The following is a 19,862-nucleotide window of genomic DNA, read 5'->3' as shown; positions in this document are numbered from 1 at the left end:
AGGTCATACAGATTTTCTTCTGTATTTTCTTCTAGAAGCTTAATAGTTTTAGGTTTTACTTTACAGTTTATGGCCCATTTCAATTTGATTTTTATATGTGGTGAAGGTATAGGTCAAGGTTTATGTTTTTATATATGGATATCTAATTGTTTCAAATCTGTTCATTGAAAAGATTGTCTTTCTTTTTTTTACATTTTTTTATTGAGTATAGTCATTTTACAATGTTGTGTCAAATTCTAGTGTAGAGCACAATTTTTCAGTTATACATGAACACGCATGTATTCATTGTCACATTTTTTTTTCCACTGTGAGCTACCATAAGACCTTGTATATATTTCCCTGTGCTATACAGTATAATCTTGTTTATCTGTTCTACATTTTGAAATCCCAGTCTGTCCCTTCCCAACCCCCACCCCCTTGGCAATCACAAGTTTGTATTCTATATCTATGAGTCTGTTTCTGTTTTGTATTTATGTTTTGTTTTGTTTTGTTTTTTAGATTCCACATATGAGCGATCTCATATGGTATTTTTCTTTCTCTTTCTGGCTTACTTCACTTAGAATGACATTCTCCAGGAACATCCATGTTGCTGCAAATGGTGTTATGTTGTTGGTTTATTATTCCATTTATTCCATTTTATTCCATTGTATAAATAAACCACATCTTCTTTATCCAGTCATCTGTTGATGGACATTTAGGCTGTTTCCATGTCTTGGCTATTGTAAATAGTGCTGCTATGAACATTGGGGTGCAGGTGTCTTTTTGAAGTAGGGTTCCTTCTGGATATATGTCCAAGAGTGGGATTACTGAGTCATATGGTAAGTCTATTCCTAGTCTTTTGAGGAATCTCCATACTGTTTTCCACAGGGGCTACACCAAACTGCATTCCCACCAGCAGTGGAGGAGAGTTCCCTTTTCTCCACAGCTTCTCTAGCATTTGTCATTTGTGGACTTTTGAATGATGGTCATTCTGACTGGTGTGAGGTGATACCTCATTGTAGTTTTGATTTACATTTCTGTTCATTGAAAAGTTTATCTTTCAACATTGAATTACCCTTGTGTTTTTGTCAGAAATTAGTTGGCTGTGTTTGTGTGGGTCTTTTTCTGGACTCTCTAGTCTGTTCCATTGATTGTGTGTCCATTCTTTTGCCAAAACCATACTCTCTGAACTGCAGTAACTTTATGTTAGTTTTGAAATTAGATACTGCGAGACTCCAAACTTTGATTTTCTTTGTTCAGAATTGTTTTGTCTATCCAAGTCCCTTCATTTTTACATATAAAATTTAAAATCAGCTTTTTGATTTCTACTAAAATTGCCTGCTGGATTTTGATTAGGATTGCTTTAAACTTATAGATCACTTTGAGATTTGACATCATAAAATCTTCAGATCCATGAACATAGTATATCTCTCCATTTAGGTCTTTGATTTCTTTCATCAGTGCTTTGTAATTTTCAGCACACAAGTATTGTGTATGTATTTTGTTACATTTATTCCTAATTATTTCACATTTTTTCATAGCACTATTTTAATGTTACTGGTTTAAAAAAATTATTTTCCAGGAATTCACTACTGGTATATAGAAAGACACTTGCTTCTTGTATATGGACTCTGTAACCTTTGAGTTTGCCTAACTCACTTATTTTTTTCTAGTGGCTTCTTTGGTAGATTTAAAAAAATTTTTTCCATATAGGTAATCATGCTATCTGACTACATGACCCTGACTACAGGGTCTTCTCTTGGCTTATTTCCTGCCTAATGTATGGACTTATTGTGAGAATATTACTGAGTCACAGAGTGAATAAGCCATGAGTTAAAAGGACATTTGAAAATTTTAGCCAAATCCCCTTTGTTTCTGAAATATGTAAAAGCCACTTAGACTTTATGGGCTAGTTTATCATGTACTGTGTTTTGCTTTTGTCTTTCTTTGTACTTTTAAAAAATAAACTTTTGATAACATATAAACTGGAAAATTCACAAATCATGTATTTAGTTCAATGAATTATCATGCTGGAGGTTTTTGATTTATAAGCTTTATTTGTGGTTATTTATGTAACTTGAAAAATTAAAAGGCAGTTCTCCAGAAGAGTTATTACCTTAGGCTAAAGAATTTCTTTATTAACTTAAACTTTAATATCTAATAATCATCTGTATTAAATATGAGACTTAATGATGACTAAAATTTTTATTGAATCATAATTACTCCTAACATTTCTTTAGTGTTCATATTACTTGATATCCTTGTGCTTTCTTAGTTCAACTTTTGAATATCTAATCACCATGTTTCCAGCATAACTGAATTTTTTTCTGTCCCATTAACAATTTATTTTATTCTGCCGTATCTCCATCACATTATTTCAGTAACTTTTATTTGGCTGATTGAAGCAGGAAAAGTGAGTAGTAGGAAAAAGAAGGGTAGAAAATGAAGATTGAGTAATTTAGGGTACCAGTAAATGTTGTCTTACCTGCTTGGTAAATTGGATTTTGAACTTTTCATTTCTTGTGTTATAAAATTGTACATCCATTCTTTTTGCTATGCAACTTTTCAGTAATTCCCACTGAAGTAGGCCAAGTATATTTCTATGCCCCACTGATGTCACTCTTGGCTCTATGACTTGCTTGGGCCAGCAGAATGTTAGTGAACAGAGATCTTAAATATGGTCCTCTCCTTTAACTTGGCCTCCTGCAGTCCTTTGATGTACCGTGAGAAGAGCATGTCCCACATATTCACTCCCCCTTCAGTGACTAGACCAAATATGAAAGGCATGTCAGAATAGTTCTGAACCTGACAATTCAACCAAGGTCAGCTGACCTACAGTCAATCTGCAGACTTGTGAGCATAAAAATAAATGTTGTAGACTACTGAGATTTTGAGGTTGTTAGAAGGAAAGACTGACTAATACAGTCAGGTTATGTGAATGCTTACCAGTACTTTACTTGAAATGTGTATATATATATATATTTTTCTATAGCTACAATGAGTTCAAGCACAATTTATAGGACAAAGAAAGTGGAGGAAAATATTTTTAAGCAGAAAAGTAAACTAGGACATCCATACTGGACTAATTGCAGTATTATTCCTTAAGGAGTATTATTAGATTCTAAAATTATCAGAGAAGTTTTAACATTGAAACATTTTAAATGAAAAGAGGTACTTCACTAAATCAAGTGCATTCTTCTATATATATTGCTTGAAAAAATTTAATGCTGATTTTTCTCTAAAAGGATTGCTCAATTCGGGAATTACACTAATGGCATGCCTCTTTGTAAACCTGTAAAATGCTGTAATTTGATATAAATAAGTCTCATGTCTGTTCATGAAAACACAAAGATTAGAAATCTAGTAAGAGAGAAATAGACTTGAAAAATAGATCCAGGAGATAATAATATTCATCTAATCACGATTCCAGGGAGAGAGAGAGGGGGAAAAAAAAAACAGTTGGAAGAGAAGAATTGGTCATCATAGTAAAAGAAAGGACCCAAAGACTAATGAGAATGAAAAAGTTAAGACCTATCTTGGTAAAATTTCTGAAATCCAAGGATAAGTAATCCTTGATTTCTATCAGCAGAAGTTTGGGGGAAAGATAATAGTGATCTGGACTTATGGTAGTGGTAGAAGAAATGAAGAGAATATGGTGGCATATTTGAAATCTATTTGAGGTTGATAATGTGCAGAATAGCTAGTGCATTTGTTACAAAGAGATGTGATGGGGAGAAATTAATGATTACTAGGCTTCTGGTTTGAATAAATATGTGAGTAGATGGTAAAATCTACACAATATTTTTAATATTGTGGCTTTTAGTACATTTACAGTTTCATGTAATCATCATTGCTATCTAATTCATCACCCCAAAAGGAAACCCTGTACCTATTAAGTAGCCACTCCTCAATCCTGAAGTCATCCCTGGCAACCTCTAGTCTACTTGCTGTCTGGATTTGCTCCTTCTGAACATTTCATATAAATGGAATCATACAACATGTGGCATTTTTTGTCTGGCTTCTTTCACTTAGGATAAAGTTTTCAAGGTTTATCAATGTGTAGCATGAATCAAGCTTTCATTGTTTTTATTGCTAAATATTTCATTGTGTATACCACATTTTGTTTATTGATTCACCGGGTAATGACATACGAGTTGTTTCTGCTTTTTGGCTATTATGAATAATGCTGCTATGAACATTTGTGTTCAGGTTTTTGCTTGAAAACCTGTTTTCATTGCCTTTGGGTATATACATAGAAGAGGGATGGCTGGGTTCTATGATAATTCTGTGATTAACTTTTTGAGGAACTGACACATTGTTTTACACAACAGCTAATCTTATATACCCACTAGCAGTGTATGAAGGTTCTAATTTCTCTGTATCCTCATCAGCACTTTGTTGTTGTTGTTGTTGTTTTAATAGCTATCCTACTGAATGTGAAGTGGTATTTCATTGTGGCTTTGATTTGCATTTCTGATATAACTAGTGATACTGAATATCTTTTCATGTGCTTATTATTCATTTGTATATCTTCTTTGGAGAAATGTCTGTTCAAGTCTTTTGCCTATTTTTAAATTGCATTTTGTCTTTTTGTTACTGAATTGTAGGAATTCTTTATATATTCTGCATTCCAGACTTATCAGATACTTGATTTGCAAATATTTTCTCCCATTCTAAGAGTTGTCTTTTCACTCTCGTTAGTGTCTTTCGGTGCGCAAATGTTTTATCTTCCAGTTTGTTAATGCTGTCTTCATCTGTGTTTAATTTGTTTTTTAATCCATCATTGAGTTTTTATTTTCATAATTTTAATTATTGCTCAAATTCTAAACTTTTATTTTCTTTAAATAGTAAGCATACTACTTTTTTCTTTTATTCTACCATAACAGACTTTTAATACAGCATTTAGTCAGTATTTCTCAATAGAAGCTCTCAGCACTTTTGCCTCTAATTGGCTATGTCTAGGATCTACTGAAATACTACAAAAAGAACTGCATAAGTGGCTATTAACAAGAGATTGGTTAAATTATAAATACATGATATATCACAGCAGTTTTAAAAATGAGTTAGAATTACAAATGGTGAAATTGCAACCTTAGCACAATTGAAGACCTCAAGTGAGACCCTTGATTTAATCTTCTCAGTTTTGACCAATTATAATAATTTAAGACCATGTGCTTGTTTTTAAAATTTTTCCATTTCCCCCTGCTTTTATTGAGATATGATTGACAAATACAAATTGTATATATTTAAGGTGTACAACATATTTTGCTGAATGTGAACATAGTGAAATGATTACCACAATCAAGCCAATTAAGATATCTATCACTTCGTGTAGTTGCCCTTTCTTATGTGTATGTGAGAATACTTAAGATCTACTTTCTTAGTAAATTTTAAGTATACAATATATTATTATTAACTGTAGTCACCATGTTGTACATTTATACATTATGTCTCCAGAACTTGTTCATCTAATAACTGAAAATTTTTACCCTTTGACCAGTATCTCCCTTTTGCCACCACCCCCCTACCCCCTAGCAACCACCATTCTCTCTGCTACTGTGAGTTTGACCTTATTTTTTAGGTTCCACATATAAGTGAGGTTATGTAGAAATTATTTATCTTTCTGTGTCTGGCTTATTTCATTTAGCATAATGTCCTCCAGTTTCATCCATGTTGTCACAAGTGGCAGGATCCCCCCCCTTTTTAAGGCTGAATAATATTCCTCAGTGTGTGTGTGTGTGTGTGTGTGTGTGTGTGTGTGTGTGTATAAAAATCACATTTTCTTTACCCATCAGTCTGTTGATGGACACTGAGGTTGTTTCCATATTGTGACTACTGTGAATAATGCTGCAGTAAACATGGGAGTGCAACTATCTCTTTGAGATAGTAATTTTATTTCCTTTTGATATATACTCAGAAGTAGGATTGCTGGATCATATGGTAGTTCTATTTTTAATTTTTGAGGCATCTCTATACTGTTTCCCATAATGGTTGTACCAATTTACATTCCCACCAACAGTGTATTCAGGTTCCCTTTTTTCCATACCATTGTCAATGCTTGTTATCTTTTGACTTTTTAATAATAGCTGTACTAACAGGTGGAAGGTGATTTTGTGATTGTGATTTTGATTTTTTTAATTGATGATTATTGATGTTGAGCATCTTTTTGTATACCTGTTGGTCATTTGTATGTCTTCTTTGGGAAAATATTTATTCAGATCCTTTGCCCATTTTTAATTAGATTATTATTTTTTTTTTTTGCTATTGAGTGTGAGTTTCTTATATATTTTCAATATTAATCCCATATCAGATATATGGTCTGCAAATATTTTCTCCCATTTTGTAGACTGCCTTTCATTTTGGTGATGGTTTCCTTTGCTGTGCAGAGACTTTTTATTTTAATGTGATCTCACTTGTTTACTTTTGTTTTTGTTGCTTGCACTTATGTCAAGTCCAAAACAAAATCATTGTCAAGATCAACTTCAAGGACCTTTTCCCCGATGTTTTCTTCTAAGAGTTTTATGGTTTCAGGTCTTATGTTTAAGTCTTTAACCCATTTTCAGTTGATTTTTGTGTTTGAAATAAGACAAGTATCCAATTTTATCCATTTGCTTGTGGCTATTCAGTTTTTCCAACACTATTTATTGAAGACTATCCTTTCCCCATTGTGTATTCTTGGTGCCCCTGTGGAAGATTAGTTGACTACATAGGTTTATTTCTAGGTTTTCTATTCTGTTCCGTTGGTCTGTTTGTCTGTTTTTATACTAGTAGTAAATTGTTTTACTACAGCTTTGTAACATAATTTGAAATCAAGAAGTATGATGTCTCTAACTTTGTTCTTCTTGCTCAAGACTACTTGATTTCTATAGCTCTTCAGAGTCTTTTGTGGTTCCATATAAATTTTAGGATTATTTTTCTCTTTCTATGAAAAATACCATCAGAATTTTGATAAGGATTGCATTGAGTCTGTAGATTACTTTGGGTTTGGGTAGTATGGACATTTTAACAGTTATTAATTCTTACAGTCCATGAACAGATATCCAAGATGTCTTTCCATTTATTTGTATCTTCAGCTTCTTCATCTGTGTCCTATAATTCTCAATATATAGACCCTTCATCTCTTTGGTTAAATGCATTTTAACTAAGTATTTTAATCTTTTTGATGTTAAGCATACTACTTTAAATTCTGTGCCTTATTATTCTGTAGTCTGTATTCCCTCTGAAACTATTTTTCATGGTCTTTCTCATTTGCTCATTTCATGTTATCTTACCTCTTTGTTATTGTTAATTAAGGACCAGATATTGTGTATGAAAAACTGGAAATAATTTGAGACCTATGATGGTATCTCCCTCTAAAAAGATTTATGTTTATTTTTGGCAGGCACTAGCAATCCAAGATTGCCTTAATTATAATTTTGTTTTAGACTTTGGAGCTGATCTTTAGTCCTGTATAGGCAAGTTTAGTTTTGGTTTATACTTACTCCAAGAGTGTAGCCCTTTGGGGTTCCAAACAAAAGTGTTGGAGTTTTATCAGCTCCCCCTTCACAACTTGGTTCTCCCTGCATTCCGGTATTTGTCCTCCCAGCTCTATTCTTGTGCCCCTATGGAAGATTAGTTGACTACATAGGTTTATTTCTACATAGGTTTATTTCTAGCTCTATAAAACTGTAGGTAGCTTCTCAGCCTTTCAGGTGCCACTAAGTAAAAAGTAGCCCCAAATACCCGGCTTCAGTCTTTTCCTTGTAATTCTTCATCATGCTTTTAACTCTCCAGTACCTTTAAGAAGATTTTAAAAATGTATACAGTTCTAGTTTTCTTAGGGAAAAATTGATCCGAAGTATATTAATCTTCCATTACCAGAAGTAGAAGTCAGTAGTATATAAGTAAAAGTAAACAGCATCTGACTTAACTCTTCTTTAAATGTTTGATCAGAGTCAAAGATCACCGTATAATTTTAGCCTTATCCACTTGTATTTTTGTGTACTTTCTTGGAGAAAGAGAGTAAGAAATAGAGTTACAGTGCTCCCTCTACCAGTTGTACATATTGGATCATCAAGCATGTGAATATCTTCTTTCATATTTGTCTTATCAGGGAAAACAATTGAAGGCTAATTTCAACACTTGCTGCTTTGTACTATAATTATTATTTTAATATGACTGCATTGCTCACTAGACAATGAGCCCCTTACAAGGAGCAATCCTAGTTCACTTTCCTAGTGCTAGACCTGAAGTTAAGTACCTAGGAAGTGTAGAAATGAATGTATATGTTGAAACTACCTTATTTGTCCTTTCACAGTGAGAATCAATATCAGTATATGCTGTGCTGAGCCATCCTAAAAGATACATTTTAGTAGAGAAGAATTTTAATAGAAGAATCTTTTCTGACCAGCTCTTTTGTTCCATCCTTTTCTGTATAACAGGTGGCATCTCCACAGAAAGCGACTGTGCTTTTGAGCCAGACTACGCCGTCCCACCACTTCCAGTGAGTGAAGGTATGCAGCACATTCGGATTATGGAGGGCATGTCTCGCTCTCTTCCATCCTCCCCCTTACTCACACATCAGTCTATCAGTGTTCGGCTCCAACCTGTGAAGAAGTTAACTGGTAAGGACTTTACCTAAATTTAGTATGTTTAACAGGAAAGCTAACAGTATGACACATTAGGTCATATCAGATATGTTTATGTGCATCTTCAGGTTTTTTCCTCTTTGGCCTTACTAATGTCACAGACGCTTGGAAAAGTGGAGCTCCTACTGATTTTAATTTAGGGAATTAGAATAGTGCTCAAACTGACAGATTGATGTATTTATTTTCTAAATGATCCATCTGTTGTGGACATATTTTTCTAGGCTTTCAGGAAATTTCTAGTTTTGCCAGAATATACTGTTGTTCTGATTTCATTTATCAGCTTGTTCATGTCAGATGAACAGATGGAGATATTGTAATTTTAGAATAGTAAAGTCTTCACAGTTCCAAAGGTACATCAGTCATTTTTTTGGTTTGAAATCCTGATTTGTGTATTTTATACCTATTTTTAAAAGCTGATTTAGATATTTACCTCTCCATGGTACAGTGCTCCAACTTTACTATCATTCATACATAAGTTGTGGATTGCATTGACTTTAATATGATCTCACAATATGTATTGTGCAGTCAGATCAAGTTGTTAGATGTGAAACTGTGTTTTTATTAAATGAACTTTTACCCCTTTAAGCTTTTTCAGGGAAGAATTTTTAATACATTAAATGATACTTATGAGGGAAAATATTTAAGCCTAGGTCACTTTGTTAGATTTCTTTTAACATTATTGATTTATATCCTGTGTCACTAAGTTGACTGGTGTTGATGGGTTATAAGTGTATATTGGCAAGAAATTAAGTCATTCCCAGAGGATATATTGTCTTCTTCCTATGTGTCTGGCATTGAGCTGGACAGTAGGGAGGTTTGATTATCAAATGATGCTTCAGAATAAAATATGTGATAGAGGGGAAAGTGGGAGCTTCAGACTTTTGTCTATTTGGAATGAAGTTTTTACAGTGTTTATAATTTTCATTAAAATAATAGTATTTCTTTATTCTGTAGTTCCACAAAGCTTAAATCATGCCTCTTTAAGGTTGCACAAAATATGTCATGCCCTTCATGTTTATTGTTTTTTAGGCATCTTCAAATAACTGAGTCAAAGTCTACTCGTCCTTGGTAAAAATCAGTAAAACAGCATAATAACATTTACTAAAATAATTATTCCCTTCTGATTTCTGAAAATAGGATAAATTTTCAATGCTGAAACCCCCTCCCAACTTTTTTTTAACAGTTTAGTGTATTACTGATTACTGAAAATACACGTAACCAAATCCAATGGTTGTCAAGTGATGTGCTTCATTTTACCACACATTTTGGAAGAAATAGCAGGAAAAGTTCAGTTTCCTTATAGAAATTAGCTGGATTGCCTGAGGTTTGGAGATATCACTTTCGTATCCCATTTGTCTATCCCAGTTTCAATTTCAACTTAAATAGGCAACCTTTAGATAACCTAAAAGATAAATATATTTAGTAACAAAGTCAACAACATGCCTAATATCATAGAGGTGATACAGGGAAGCAGTAATAAGAGATATTCTTGGTTAATTACATGTATGAGCTATTCAGTTTTAACTTTACAGTGCTTGAAGTATAAGTATCCTCTAAATAGCTTTGTTTTATTTACTGAAAAGATTGTCAAAGGCTTAAGAATTTAAAGATTGAGAATGAATTTTTAAATATATGAATGAAAGAAATCTGTCTCCTGAAAAAGAATACCATGAAAATTTTTCTGTGGCCAATTTTCTGCCAAGTGAAGCAGATGATAAGAATTTTCTGGTTTAACCTGGAATGAAACTACTTTGAAATTTAAATTAAAAATCTTCATAGATTATTCATCAGTTATCTTTCCTTCCCTAATTATATTTTGCTATAAATAAGAAAAAAAAAGTTAAATGGAGAGAGAGTAGCTAATCATAAGGAAATGTCCTCCAGAGAATGGTTCTTAACAAAATACATTAATTTAATATGGCCATTAGGGCTACCCTTACTAATTTATCCTTATCCACACATTTAAACTTTCAAGTGCCTTATCTTCCTTGTGTTCGTATTACCAACCAAACGTGAATAAACTGGCCCAGAATAGTCATCTTTTTAAAATTTCTTTCTAAGTTTCTAATATTTAGTCTCCTATCTCTGCCATGGTCAACGTAGTTTGCTCATTATTCTTGTGTGCTTTTTACATAATTGTTAAACAGATATTTGTTTAGGACCTACCAAATGCCAGGCACTTCTCTAGACACAGTAAGTAGAGTGGAGGAAAAGAAGTTAAGGCCCCACCTTCAAGGTATTTATATTCCAGTTGGGAAGGAGATGGATAATAAACATATAACCAATAAGTAAATATTTTAATTTTAGATAGCATCAAGCACTATGAAGGTAATACAGAAGGAAATAGGATAGAGAGAGACTGGGGTGGAGGTAGATTTCTTTCTATTGATCAGTCAGGAAGAGTTGGAAGAGGAGATGGTTGAACTGAAGTCTGAGTAACAAAAAGAAGCCAGCCATGGGAGGATCTGGGATCAGAGCCTTCTGGGTGGAGGGAACAGGCACAACAAAAGTCCTAAACAGAAAACTGTTGACATATTCAAGGAATAGAAAGACAGCAAGTGTGGCCTCAGCAAAATAAGTCAGAGGGGAGGGGAGAAAAAATAGTTGAAGAGACAGGCAGAAGCCAAAATTTTTAGGATCAAGGTAAGGAACCTGCTCTGTAGGATTTTTAAGCAGAGTTGGAATGGGAAGTAATATGATCTGATTTACCTTTTAATCAGATCTTGGTGGCAATGTGTAAAGAATGGAATATGAGGGTCTGGAGTATCCCATGTTCATTAACTTTGGGTGTGTTTTCCTCATCTTTAATAGATCTTCAACTTCTGACAAATTAATAATAGTATTGAGAAAACAATTGATATTTTTTTGTTTTATCTTGTAAAACAGAAACGTTTTCCTATTATTGTTATTATATAACCTTTGTGCTCTTAACATATTTATCTTAGTCCTTCACACAGGTGTACATGAAGATCCATTTCCAAATACTTGGACTTATCTTTAGCCTCGAGGGAGTAAATATGTGGAAAGCTTGAAAACTAATTATTTGTGTGTGTGTGTGTGTGTGTGTGTGTGTGTGTGTGTGTGTGTGTGTGTATTGCTCTATTCAGTACAAGAACAAGTTACAGTAAAGGTGATTAAGAGAGAAACAGGCTCTGTGGTCATACTGCTTGAGTGTGTATCCCATCTCAGAGAAAGTCACTTACAACTGCATGCTTCTGTTTCTTCATTTGTAAATTGGGGTTAATAATACAGCCTTCCTCACGGATAGTCATGCCTACCCATTGATGGTTATCACATTGTTTAATGTTTGTTTCAAACTGTATTTGGCAAATATTAAATGTTCAGAATGTAACAAACTTTGTTTAAATTTGGTGAGAAGTTTTTAAAAAATTGCTTTTAATGTTAGATACCAATTTGGAACTTTAAAACTTTGGCTGTATTAAGAGTCATACTTTTTGATGAGTAATAGTAATAATGATAATCTCATTTGAATGCCTACCATGTGATATACACGTGTAAACTCATGTATTCTTCACATGTATCTCCATTTTACACATGAATAAACTAGGTCTTAGGTAAAATGTCTGCTCAAAATAATACAACTGGGAAGCAGTCAGACCCAAGATTAATACCCAGGCCTTTAAACCCCAAATTTGAAAATGAAACCAATGAAAAATTGAGGTTTAGAGAACTTAACTAGCTCACCCAAAGTACCTGGTATATCAATGAAGACTTTTTTGTTTAAAAAAAAAAAAAAGAAACAGAAGATATAGCCAAATGATATAAGCAATATAGGGAAACCGGAATACCCTAGAGGTTGGTCAAGCCTCAGGGGTCATTTGGCTTAGGTGGACATTGCTCTGCATTGAGGGAAGCATGGAAGAGAGTGTGCAGAGACATACTGTTGGCCCCAGTTACCTGTGGTAATGGAATTGACACTGTTTTCTAGGTTCTTATTCGAATAGTGACCTTTCCAAGATATTCTTGTTCATGGTATCATAAAGCCCCTCAGCATACTTCTTAAAATAAATAAAGTTAGTTGAGAGTGCCAATAGTTGACTCATTCAGCACTTACTGAATTTATACTCCCTGCCTATTATGTACATGTACACTATAAGTTTAGTAAAAGTTAAATTTTGAGTATTCACACTGTTGTTAGGGCTGTAAATTGGTACACCCTTTCTGTAGGATAGTTTGAAGTATGTGTCAAAATTATAATGCACGTAATCTTTGACACAGCAATTTTATTGCTAAGAGTTTATTTTACAAATAAATTTGAACAAGTTTGAAATGTATATGCGTGTGTAGTATTTGAATGTATACATTATTTATATAGTAAAAAATGAACATTTAAATATTAATAATAGTAATGCATTTGTGTTTTAAAATGATACACACATGCACAAACATACATCAGACATACATACATTTAGTGGTGGAGTGGAAATACAATAACTCCAACTCAAAAGTGGGAGAGAGATGACATGAATTTTATTGTATACCCTTCTATAATGTTTGTATTTTTTGCCAGGTGTAGAACCTAATATCTCATAAGGCAACAAAATGGACCCTGACTGCCATTTCCTAATTGTGCAGACTTGTGCAAAATTGCTTAAATCTCTGTACTTCAGTTTCCTCGTTTCTAAAATAAGGATAATAATAGTATTCACCTCATAGAACTATTAAGAGAATTGGATGAGTTGATTTGTATAAAGCTCATCAGACAGTGTCTGACACAGAATAAGTAGTCAATTATTGTTAGCTACAATCAAAATTATAATTTTAAAATAGATTTAAGTGAGTTTGCTACCAGCTGTGTCAAATTTGAATTCTGACCTTTGGAAGGTGACCTTCAAGTAATTTATTTAATTACCTTAAGTAAGTTCCTCTGCTTTTCTGAGGAGTAACCTTAAAATACTGATGTCATATGGATAGATAAAGTCTCTAGGAATTCTTTGTCCTGATTTTTTAAAAGTATTTGCTACCAATAGATTGGAATGACCATGTAGCAATCCAATTTAGATGGTGAATAAGTCAAAATAACCAAGTTGATCCTGCTGCAGCCTGGTTATTTTAGATGCCAGCTAAGGCCAAAATATTAATTTTCATTGTAGATGAAATGGAATCATTGACTTGTTTTGGAGATGTCCTAGGAAAATTGCTTAAAGCTATTTTGACATTGAAAAGAGCCTATACATAGTTAGTCTACATAGTCTGATATATTTTAGTGTACTTATGATATGTTCTTCACATAAGGATAAGTATCTTGGAATTTTTAGATACACTGGAATTTCAGATATTTAGTGAATTATATTAGAAAAAAATACAGGGTTGCTGTGAAGATTGAATAAGTTTTCTTAAACATACAACCTAGCATGTAGTGAACATTGGATAAATGTTACTTTCCTTTTCGTTTTATGTCTTAGATAAAATGGAAACATAGTTTTGAAAGAAATATTGAAAAGCCAATATGGAAATATAAAGAGCCTAGAAATCATGTTAGTCTACGTAGTCTGATTTATCTCAGCATACTCGTGGTACTGTTGTATAAGAGTAAATGCAGCCAAGGAGCAAGGTGGGGAGGGTGGCAGTGGTAGAAAATTACTAATAGGAGAAATCAAGGGTAGGGGGATTATTGCTGAACTGACTTCACAGAATTCTCGCTACAGCTGGGCTGGGGTGAGGCTTAGTCAAAAGGAGGGTTCAGAGCAGCCTGACTGAAGTTCAGTTAAGGAGAGAGTCTTTGCCACTGTGTATATTTTGAGCACCTAAATGGCAACATACATTATCAAATAAAGAATTCTTTTGTAATGTTTACACACATTGGACTTGCAGCATAATTGTCTGTTCTTTTTGGATTTTACAGCAAATAATTTTCTGTTCAATAACTTTTTTTTCTTATTTGAATGGAAATCATTCATGCTGGGTAGAAGTATTTAGACCATTGTATTCTTAGTGGGATTATATGCAGCTGTAGTACTGCTTTGTATATTTCACTGAACTATAGTAGTTCTATCCTCCTACCTCTGTTCAACCACTACTAGGGAAAGTTTGCAAAAATGCCAAAATGTCCCTTAATGGAGTAAGGGCCAAAAAAAAAAAATTTACATTTTTCTTACATTTTGACACTTAGAAGAGCAGTATATTAGTATGTTTGACTTCTTATAACAAAATACACAAGTGGTGGCTTTTTTGTAAGATTGAAACAAGGTTGAAGAGCCCAAAGGCCTACCTTTTGAGCCTCCTTATCCATTCTTCAAGCATGAATTGAAGTCTGAGGACCACAAGTGTAATGGAAATAAATGGGCTTTTCTCTTAAACCAGGTTGAATCCCAGCATTGCCTCTTACTGGTTATATGAAGCAAATTGGTTAATTTATGCTTTCTTTAGTTTCCTCTGATACAAAGAAGTGATAATGATTTACCTTTACATATTAAAGCTATGAAAACTAAATGAGATACCTGTACACACAGCCTGGAACATAGAAATGGAATAATTGATTCCTTTCTTCTAATTTTATGCATCCTCTCCGACACACAGACACACGCACATGCACATACACACACAGGCAAAAAAAGGTAACAGAAAAAAGGAGATCAAACTCATGACTTTTGCTGTAGTAAAATCTTTTTGTTAAATTGTTTATGGACAGTATTTCTCACTGTGAGGTTTCTAGACCACTTGTATTAGAAATACTTTGAGTGTTTCTTTTAAAAATGTAAATTGCAGAGTATTCAGATTTACCTAATCAGTCCCACCTCAGAGTCTGTCTCATTAAATCTGGAGCCCAAGAATGTATATTTTTGGCAATCTGAAACACTGTCTGAGAACTTACTTTAGATCGTTGTCCTATTCTAGTATTAAGAATTTGTCTCTTAAAATCATTCAAAAACTTTTTGGAAGATCATCTTTTAAAAATGTGTTACTTATTTATATGGAGAACTTAATCTAACCTTTTTGAACCAGTCTAACTTTGATTTAGAGTTGTTACGAACATGAAAAACTGAACTATAATATACCTTAGATGACCTGTAGAAGGCATATGGCAGTTTGTTCCTACACTTAGTATGCCCAAACCAATAAATACAATTTGTCTGTTTTCTCCTCTAACCACAGACTCTCATTTGTTAGTTTTTGTTACTCTATTTTTGCATGTCAACAGTTCTTCATCCTCTTCTAAGTGGAACTTAATGATGTGGGCTTAGAAATTATATCACTAAACCTGTCAACATGGTTGTGGAATTTACCAGGATGTTCTTTTTATGTGTTACTCTGGTGAGGATCAGCAGTATAAAGGAACCTTTGGACTCAAATACTCACATTTTAGGGTCTAATTTGACTTAGCCAAGTATATGCATGATGGAAAGAAACCATGATAGTGTTTTTTAGCAGAACTGAGTGGGTACCTGCCTATGAGAAGTTGTTCTTTATAAACTTGTGCTCAGTTTCCCATTTCCTTGTATCTCTCCTAATGGTCATTTCCTCCTACAATGTATTCTTTTTTATTTGAGGGCTAATATTTTCTAGAATAAAATAGTCTTCCTAGGAAAATTATAGCGTATGCTACAAGTAAGGATCATTCCTGGGGAGATGTTTTTATAGTTTTCTTGTGAAGCTGTTATTATCAGACTTCATCTGTGCAAAGGAAAAAAGAAAAAGATTCCTGATATGTCTCCTTTTTCTGATGTACAAGTTACCTGGTAAGCAAATTAGCTGACCTCCTACTTTCTTTTTCTTAGTAGTTGTTCGGTTAGATCTCAGTCATAGGAAACTGAGTCACTTCAGCTAGTCTAAACAGGAAGACATTTAGCAAAGGTTTATGGTAGCTTCCAGAATCTCGAGGAGGGCCTGAATGCAACCAGGAACTCCCACCACCCTACAATCCTAAAGGAACACCACTGCCTCTGTCACAGTTGCCCTGGAGGAACCAGATGCCTCCACCTTAGAGTTTATTATATGCTAATTTATTTCTCTTTTTTTTCTGGTGTGCATATTATGTTTGTTGTATGTATGTTTGAATGTTTTTATTAGAAAACAAGAAATACTGGAAGTAAATGTACTGTTCATTTAACTCAAGGAGATAGAAGAACAAGTAAACATAAAAGAAGTAATCAAGAAAATTAAAAGCAAAAATGAATATAACTAAAAAGCAATAAAAATTCTTGATCAGTAAAACCACAAACAATTTCATTGAAAAGATTAAGAGAGTAAAAAAATCTTTGACAGGTATGATTTTCCATCAAAGTGGAAAAGAGGAGAGAGAAAAGATAAATAACAGGTACAACACATAGAACAAGAAATGAAATAGCCACTGATGATAATGTTCTTTATTATAACAGAATGTAGTATAAGCTTTATAGCAAAACAACATTTTAAAAAACTTTAGATAAATGGAAGAAAACAAACTGTAACATTGACTCAAGTAAACTTAAAAATATGACTAACCCAGTAACCACAGACATCAGAGAACCCTAAGAGTCAACAGGTCCAGATGATTTTATAGGCAAGTTTTACTAAACTTTTAGGTAATAATAACAGTAATAGTAATAATAGATAATGTATTTGGAGCTGTTTCTATGTTCCAGTCTGAAGTGCTTTACATAGTAAGCAAATTTAATTTTCACAGCAATCTGAGTGGATAGTGGCTTCTCTGTGAAAACTTGCAATGGTGGCAAGCTTTCTACTTAGCCTATTCCTTTGTTGAATAGTTTTAACCATCAATTTTCTATTTACATATATGCAAATATCCTCTGTTGCTCCCACTCGTTAGTCCTACTTCTGCCTTTTAGAGCTATATGACGTAAATGAACCTCCTCTTTCATATGGCAGTCCTTTATACCCTGGAAAGCCATTATCATATCTGCTTTCTCTAGCTTAACAGATTTCATTTAAGATTTGTCCAGTATCAAGATGGTACTATATCTTGTTATCTCCTTCATCTTCTTGTCTAGTGACCATATCAAAATAGACATGGATGATTTCGGAATTACTTTTCCTTGTGACCCTTTATTGGCCCTTTATTTAGTGAGCGTTTTTCCTCTCATAAAGGTTTTATGTAAACTACTTAATATCGATATTTTGCCATCTTCTAGTCCTGTAGCCCTGCTAATTTCCTGGGTTTTCAAAGATTGCTTTTAGTAGTTTCATGTTGCTGTCTTCGTGTTCCTTTAGAACTCAAATGTAAATTGTGTGGGCCTGGATTTCAGGAGTATGTTTTTGAACTTTGGTGACTTCTTAACAATGTTTATTCTACCCTTTTTTAGTTTAAGTATAATTAACGGAGAACATTAAAGCAAAATAAGGGTTGGGTAATTGTTCTGTGCCTCTTGCTTAGAGGCAGGATGTTGTTAAGCATGGCAAACTTTGGAGTGAGTTACACTTGTTATATAGAGTTCAAGCCCTAACTCTGCCACTTCCACTTAAGTCCTCTGAACATGTTATCTAATCTGTATTATAATATTGTTATTATCATTGTTCTTATTGTTATTTCTACCTCACAGGCTATTGTATGGATTAGGAAGATATTATGGATGTTAAGTAAAGCTGATTCATAAATGGAAGCTTGGAACAAAATCATTACTTTCATTGTCTTTCCCATGTACTAGATCTGGACTTCCCAGGTTTATCTTTTTATTCTAAAAATATCCCAGCAATCCTTTTTTTGCTATCTTAAAAGCATAGCTCATCTCACTAGGGGCTGTATTCTTCCTTGACAGTATAATTAGAGGATTTTCTGCTCTTTTGATTGTGTCCTCTCTTTGTGTATTTCTGTTTTGGACACAAATCCATCTTTATCAGAAAATTTGTGGTATGGCCATATTTATTTCTTTATATTCTTCCATACATTTGTGATTGTGCAAATTACTTTTAAAACTTTTGATATATACTGTATTCTCTTTTAGAATTATTGAATATTGGCTTATAGCTTCTTTTCTTTCTTTTTTTTTTTTTTTTTTTTTTTTTTTGAGAAATCTGCTTGCCTAAAACATGAGGTGTAGATTTGACTTTTTCCAATATTTCTATTAGAGGGGTGGCCCAATGAAGGATCAAATGAGGGACACTTAGGATCTGAGGTAGAGGAGGCTACTTAGTAAGATACAGTTTGGTCTACACAGACCCTAAACATTAGGGTAATTAGCAGTATGTAGTTGTTGTATGTCCCAGGAAATAGGTGGAACGTATTAATCCAAGGGAATCTACAGGCGGACAGGCACAGTTCCGGAGGGGGCAAGTGGTTAACATCAAAGAAAGTGTTTAACAGTGAGAACCTATCAGAAAGAAGTATTTTGCTTTCAGCAGGTCTTTATGGAATAATGATATAGATATACCTATAATGTGGCAGAGTTAAGGCTCAGAACTTTAGGCCCAAAAGAACCAATAGTGCCCTGCTGGTCAAGAGCCTGGCCTTTCCGGTTGGAAAAATAACTGGCTTAAAATTTCACACTCAATCATTGTAAGCTGTATATGTGGACAGATTAACACTTTTTGAGCCTCTATTTCTTCATATGTACAGAAAGAATAATAATACCTTAGAGCTGAGAGGAATACAGAAATGTCTGTAGAGAGTTTCTCTATGTGCCTGGCACTTACTGTGTAAAAGATGTAAGTTTGATTTGACAGTTACTACCATGAAGCTCTGTAACATTCAGTACTATGGTCTGAATGTAATTTTCAATATTTGAAAGAACCTAAAAGAAAATACACATTTACTTGTCATAAAATTACACAGGCTAGCTTATTTTGCTTTGGACGAAATTATATCACCTTTATGTGATCAACTTATATTTATTTGAAACTCCAGTTAGTAGTTTATTATATGTTTGTTTAAATTAATAAATAAAATTTTTGACAGACAGAATCTTTCAAAATTTAAGTCTGTATGGGGAAAATAATAAAAGGAATCCTAATAGGTGAGAAGGATGGAAATTACTTGGTTAATAATTTTCCTTTTTCTCTAGTGTAGGGTGTTTCTAAGAGTTGAATACCACATTTAAAGATGGCAATGAAGTTTACAGAAAAAAATCTTCATTGTCCATGCTTCCTTTGTGATCTTCCCCAGAAAACTCACCATGACTTTGTGTCATAGACCCTAGGAAGTCGGTTTTTACACTTAATTGTCCCTGTTTTCTTTACTTGCTTATCTACCCATGTGCTGTGGAATGTGAGCAGTTCAAAAAGTATCAAATTTTGAATGTAAGTACTAAACAATCTTGATCATCAGTAATACTTCTCAGTCACAAAGCACCACGAAGGGCA

At 33.5% G+C, this 19,862-nt stretch overlaps 1 protein-coding gene across 10 annotated transcripts in view; it reads left to right on the top strand.

The window, feature by feature from the left end:
- TANC2 (tetratricopeptide repeat, ankyrin repeat and coiled-coil containing 2) overlaps positions 1–19,862 on the top strand; it is a 304,309-nt gene that overhangs the window by 98,445 nt on the left and 186,002 nt on the right. For 6 of the 10 annotated variants that reach the window (XM_064495689.1, XM_064495692.1, XM_064495691.1 and 3 more), the window contains one exon: positions 8,400–8,582. In XM_064495689.1, the coding sequence (XP_064351759.1) occupies positions 8,400–8,582 (183 nt within the window). The remainder of the gene's footprint in view (positions 1–8,399; positions 8,583–19,862) is intronic. The other 4 variants (XM_064495693.1, XM_064495696.1, XM_064495695.1 and 1 more) reach the window with 1 other exon arrangement.

The sequence above is a fragment of the Camelus dromedarius genome, chromosome 16, assembly GCF_036321535.1.
Source record: "Camelus dromedarius isolate mCamDro1 chromosome 16, mCamDro1.pat, whole genome shotgun sequence".
Classification (NCBI taxonomy): Eukaryota; Metazoa; Chordata; class Mammalia; order Artiodactyla; family Camelidae; genus Camelus; species Camelus dromedarius.
The sequence above is the reverse complement of the archived record's forward strand: the minus strand, read 5'-3'. Positions and strand labels throughout refer to the sequence as shown.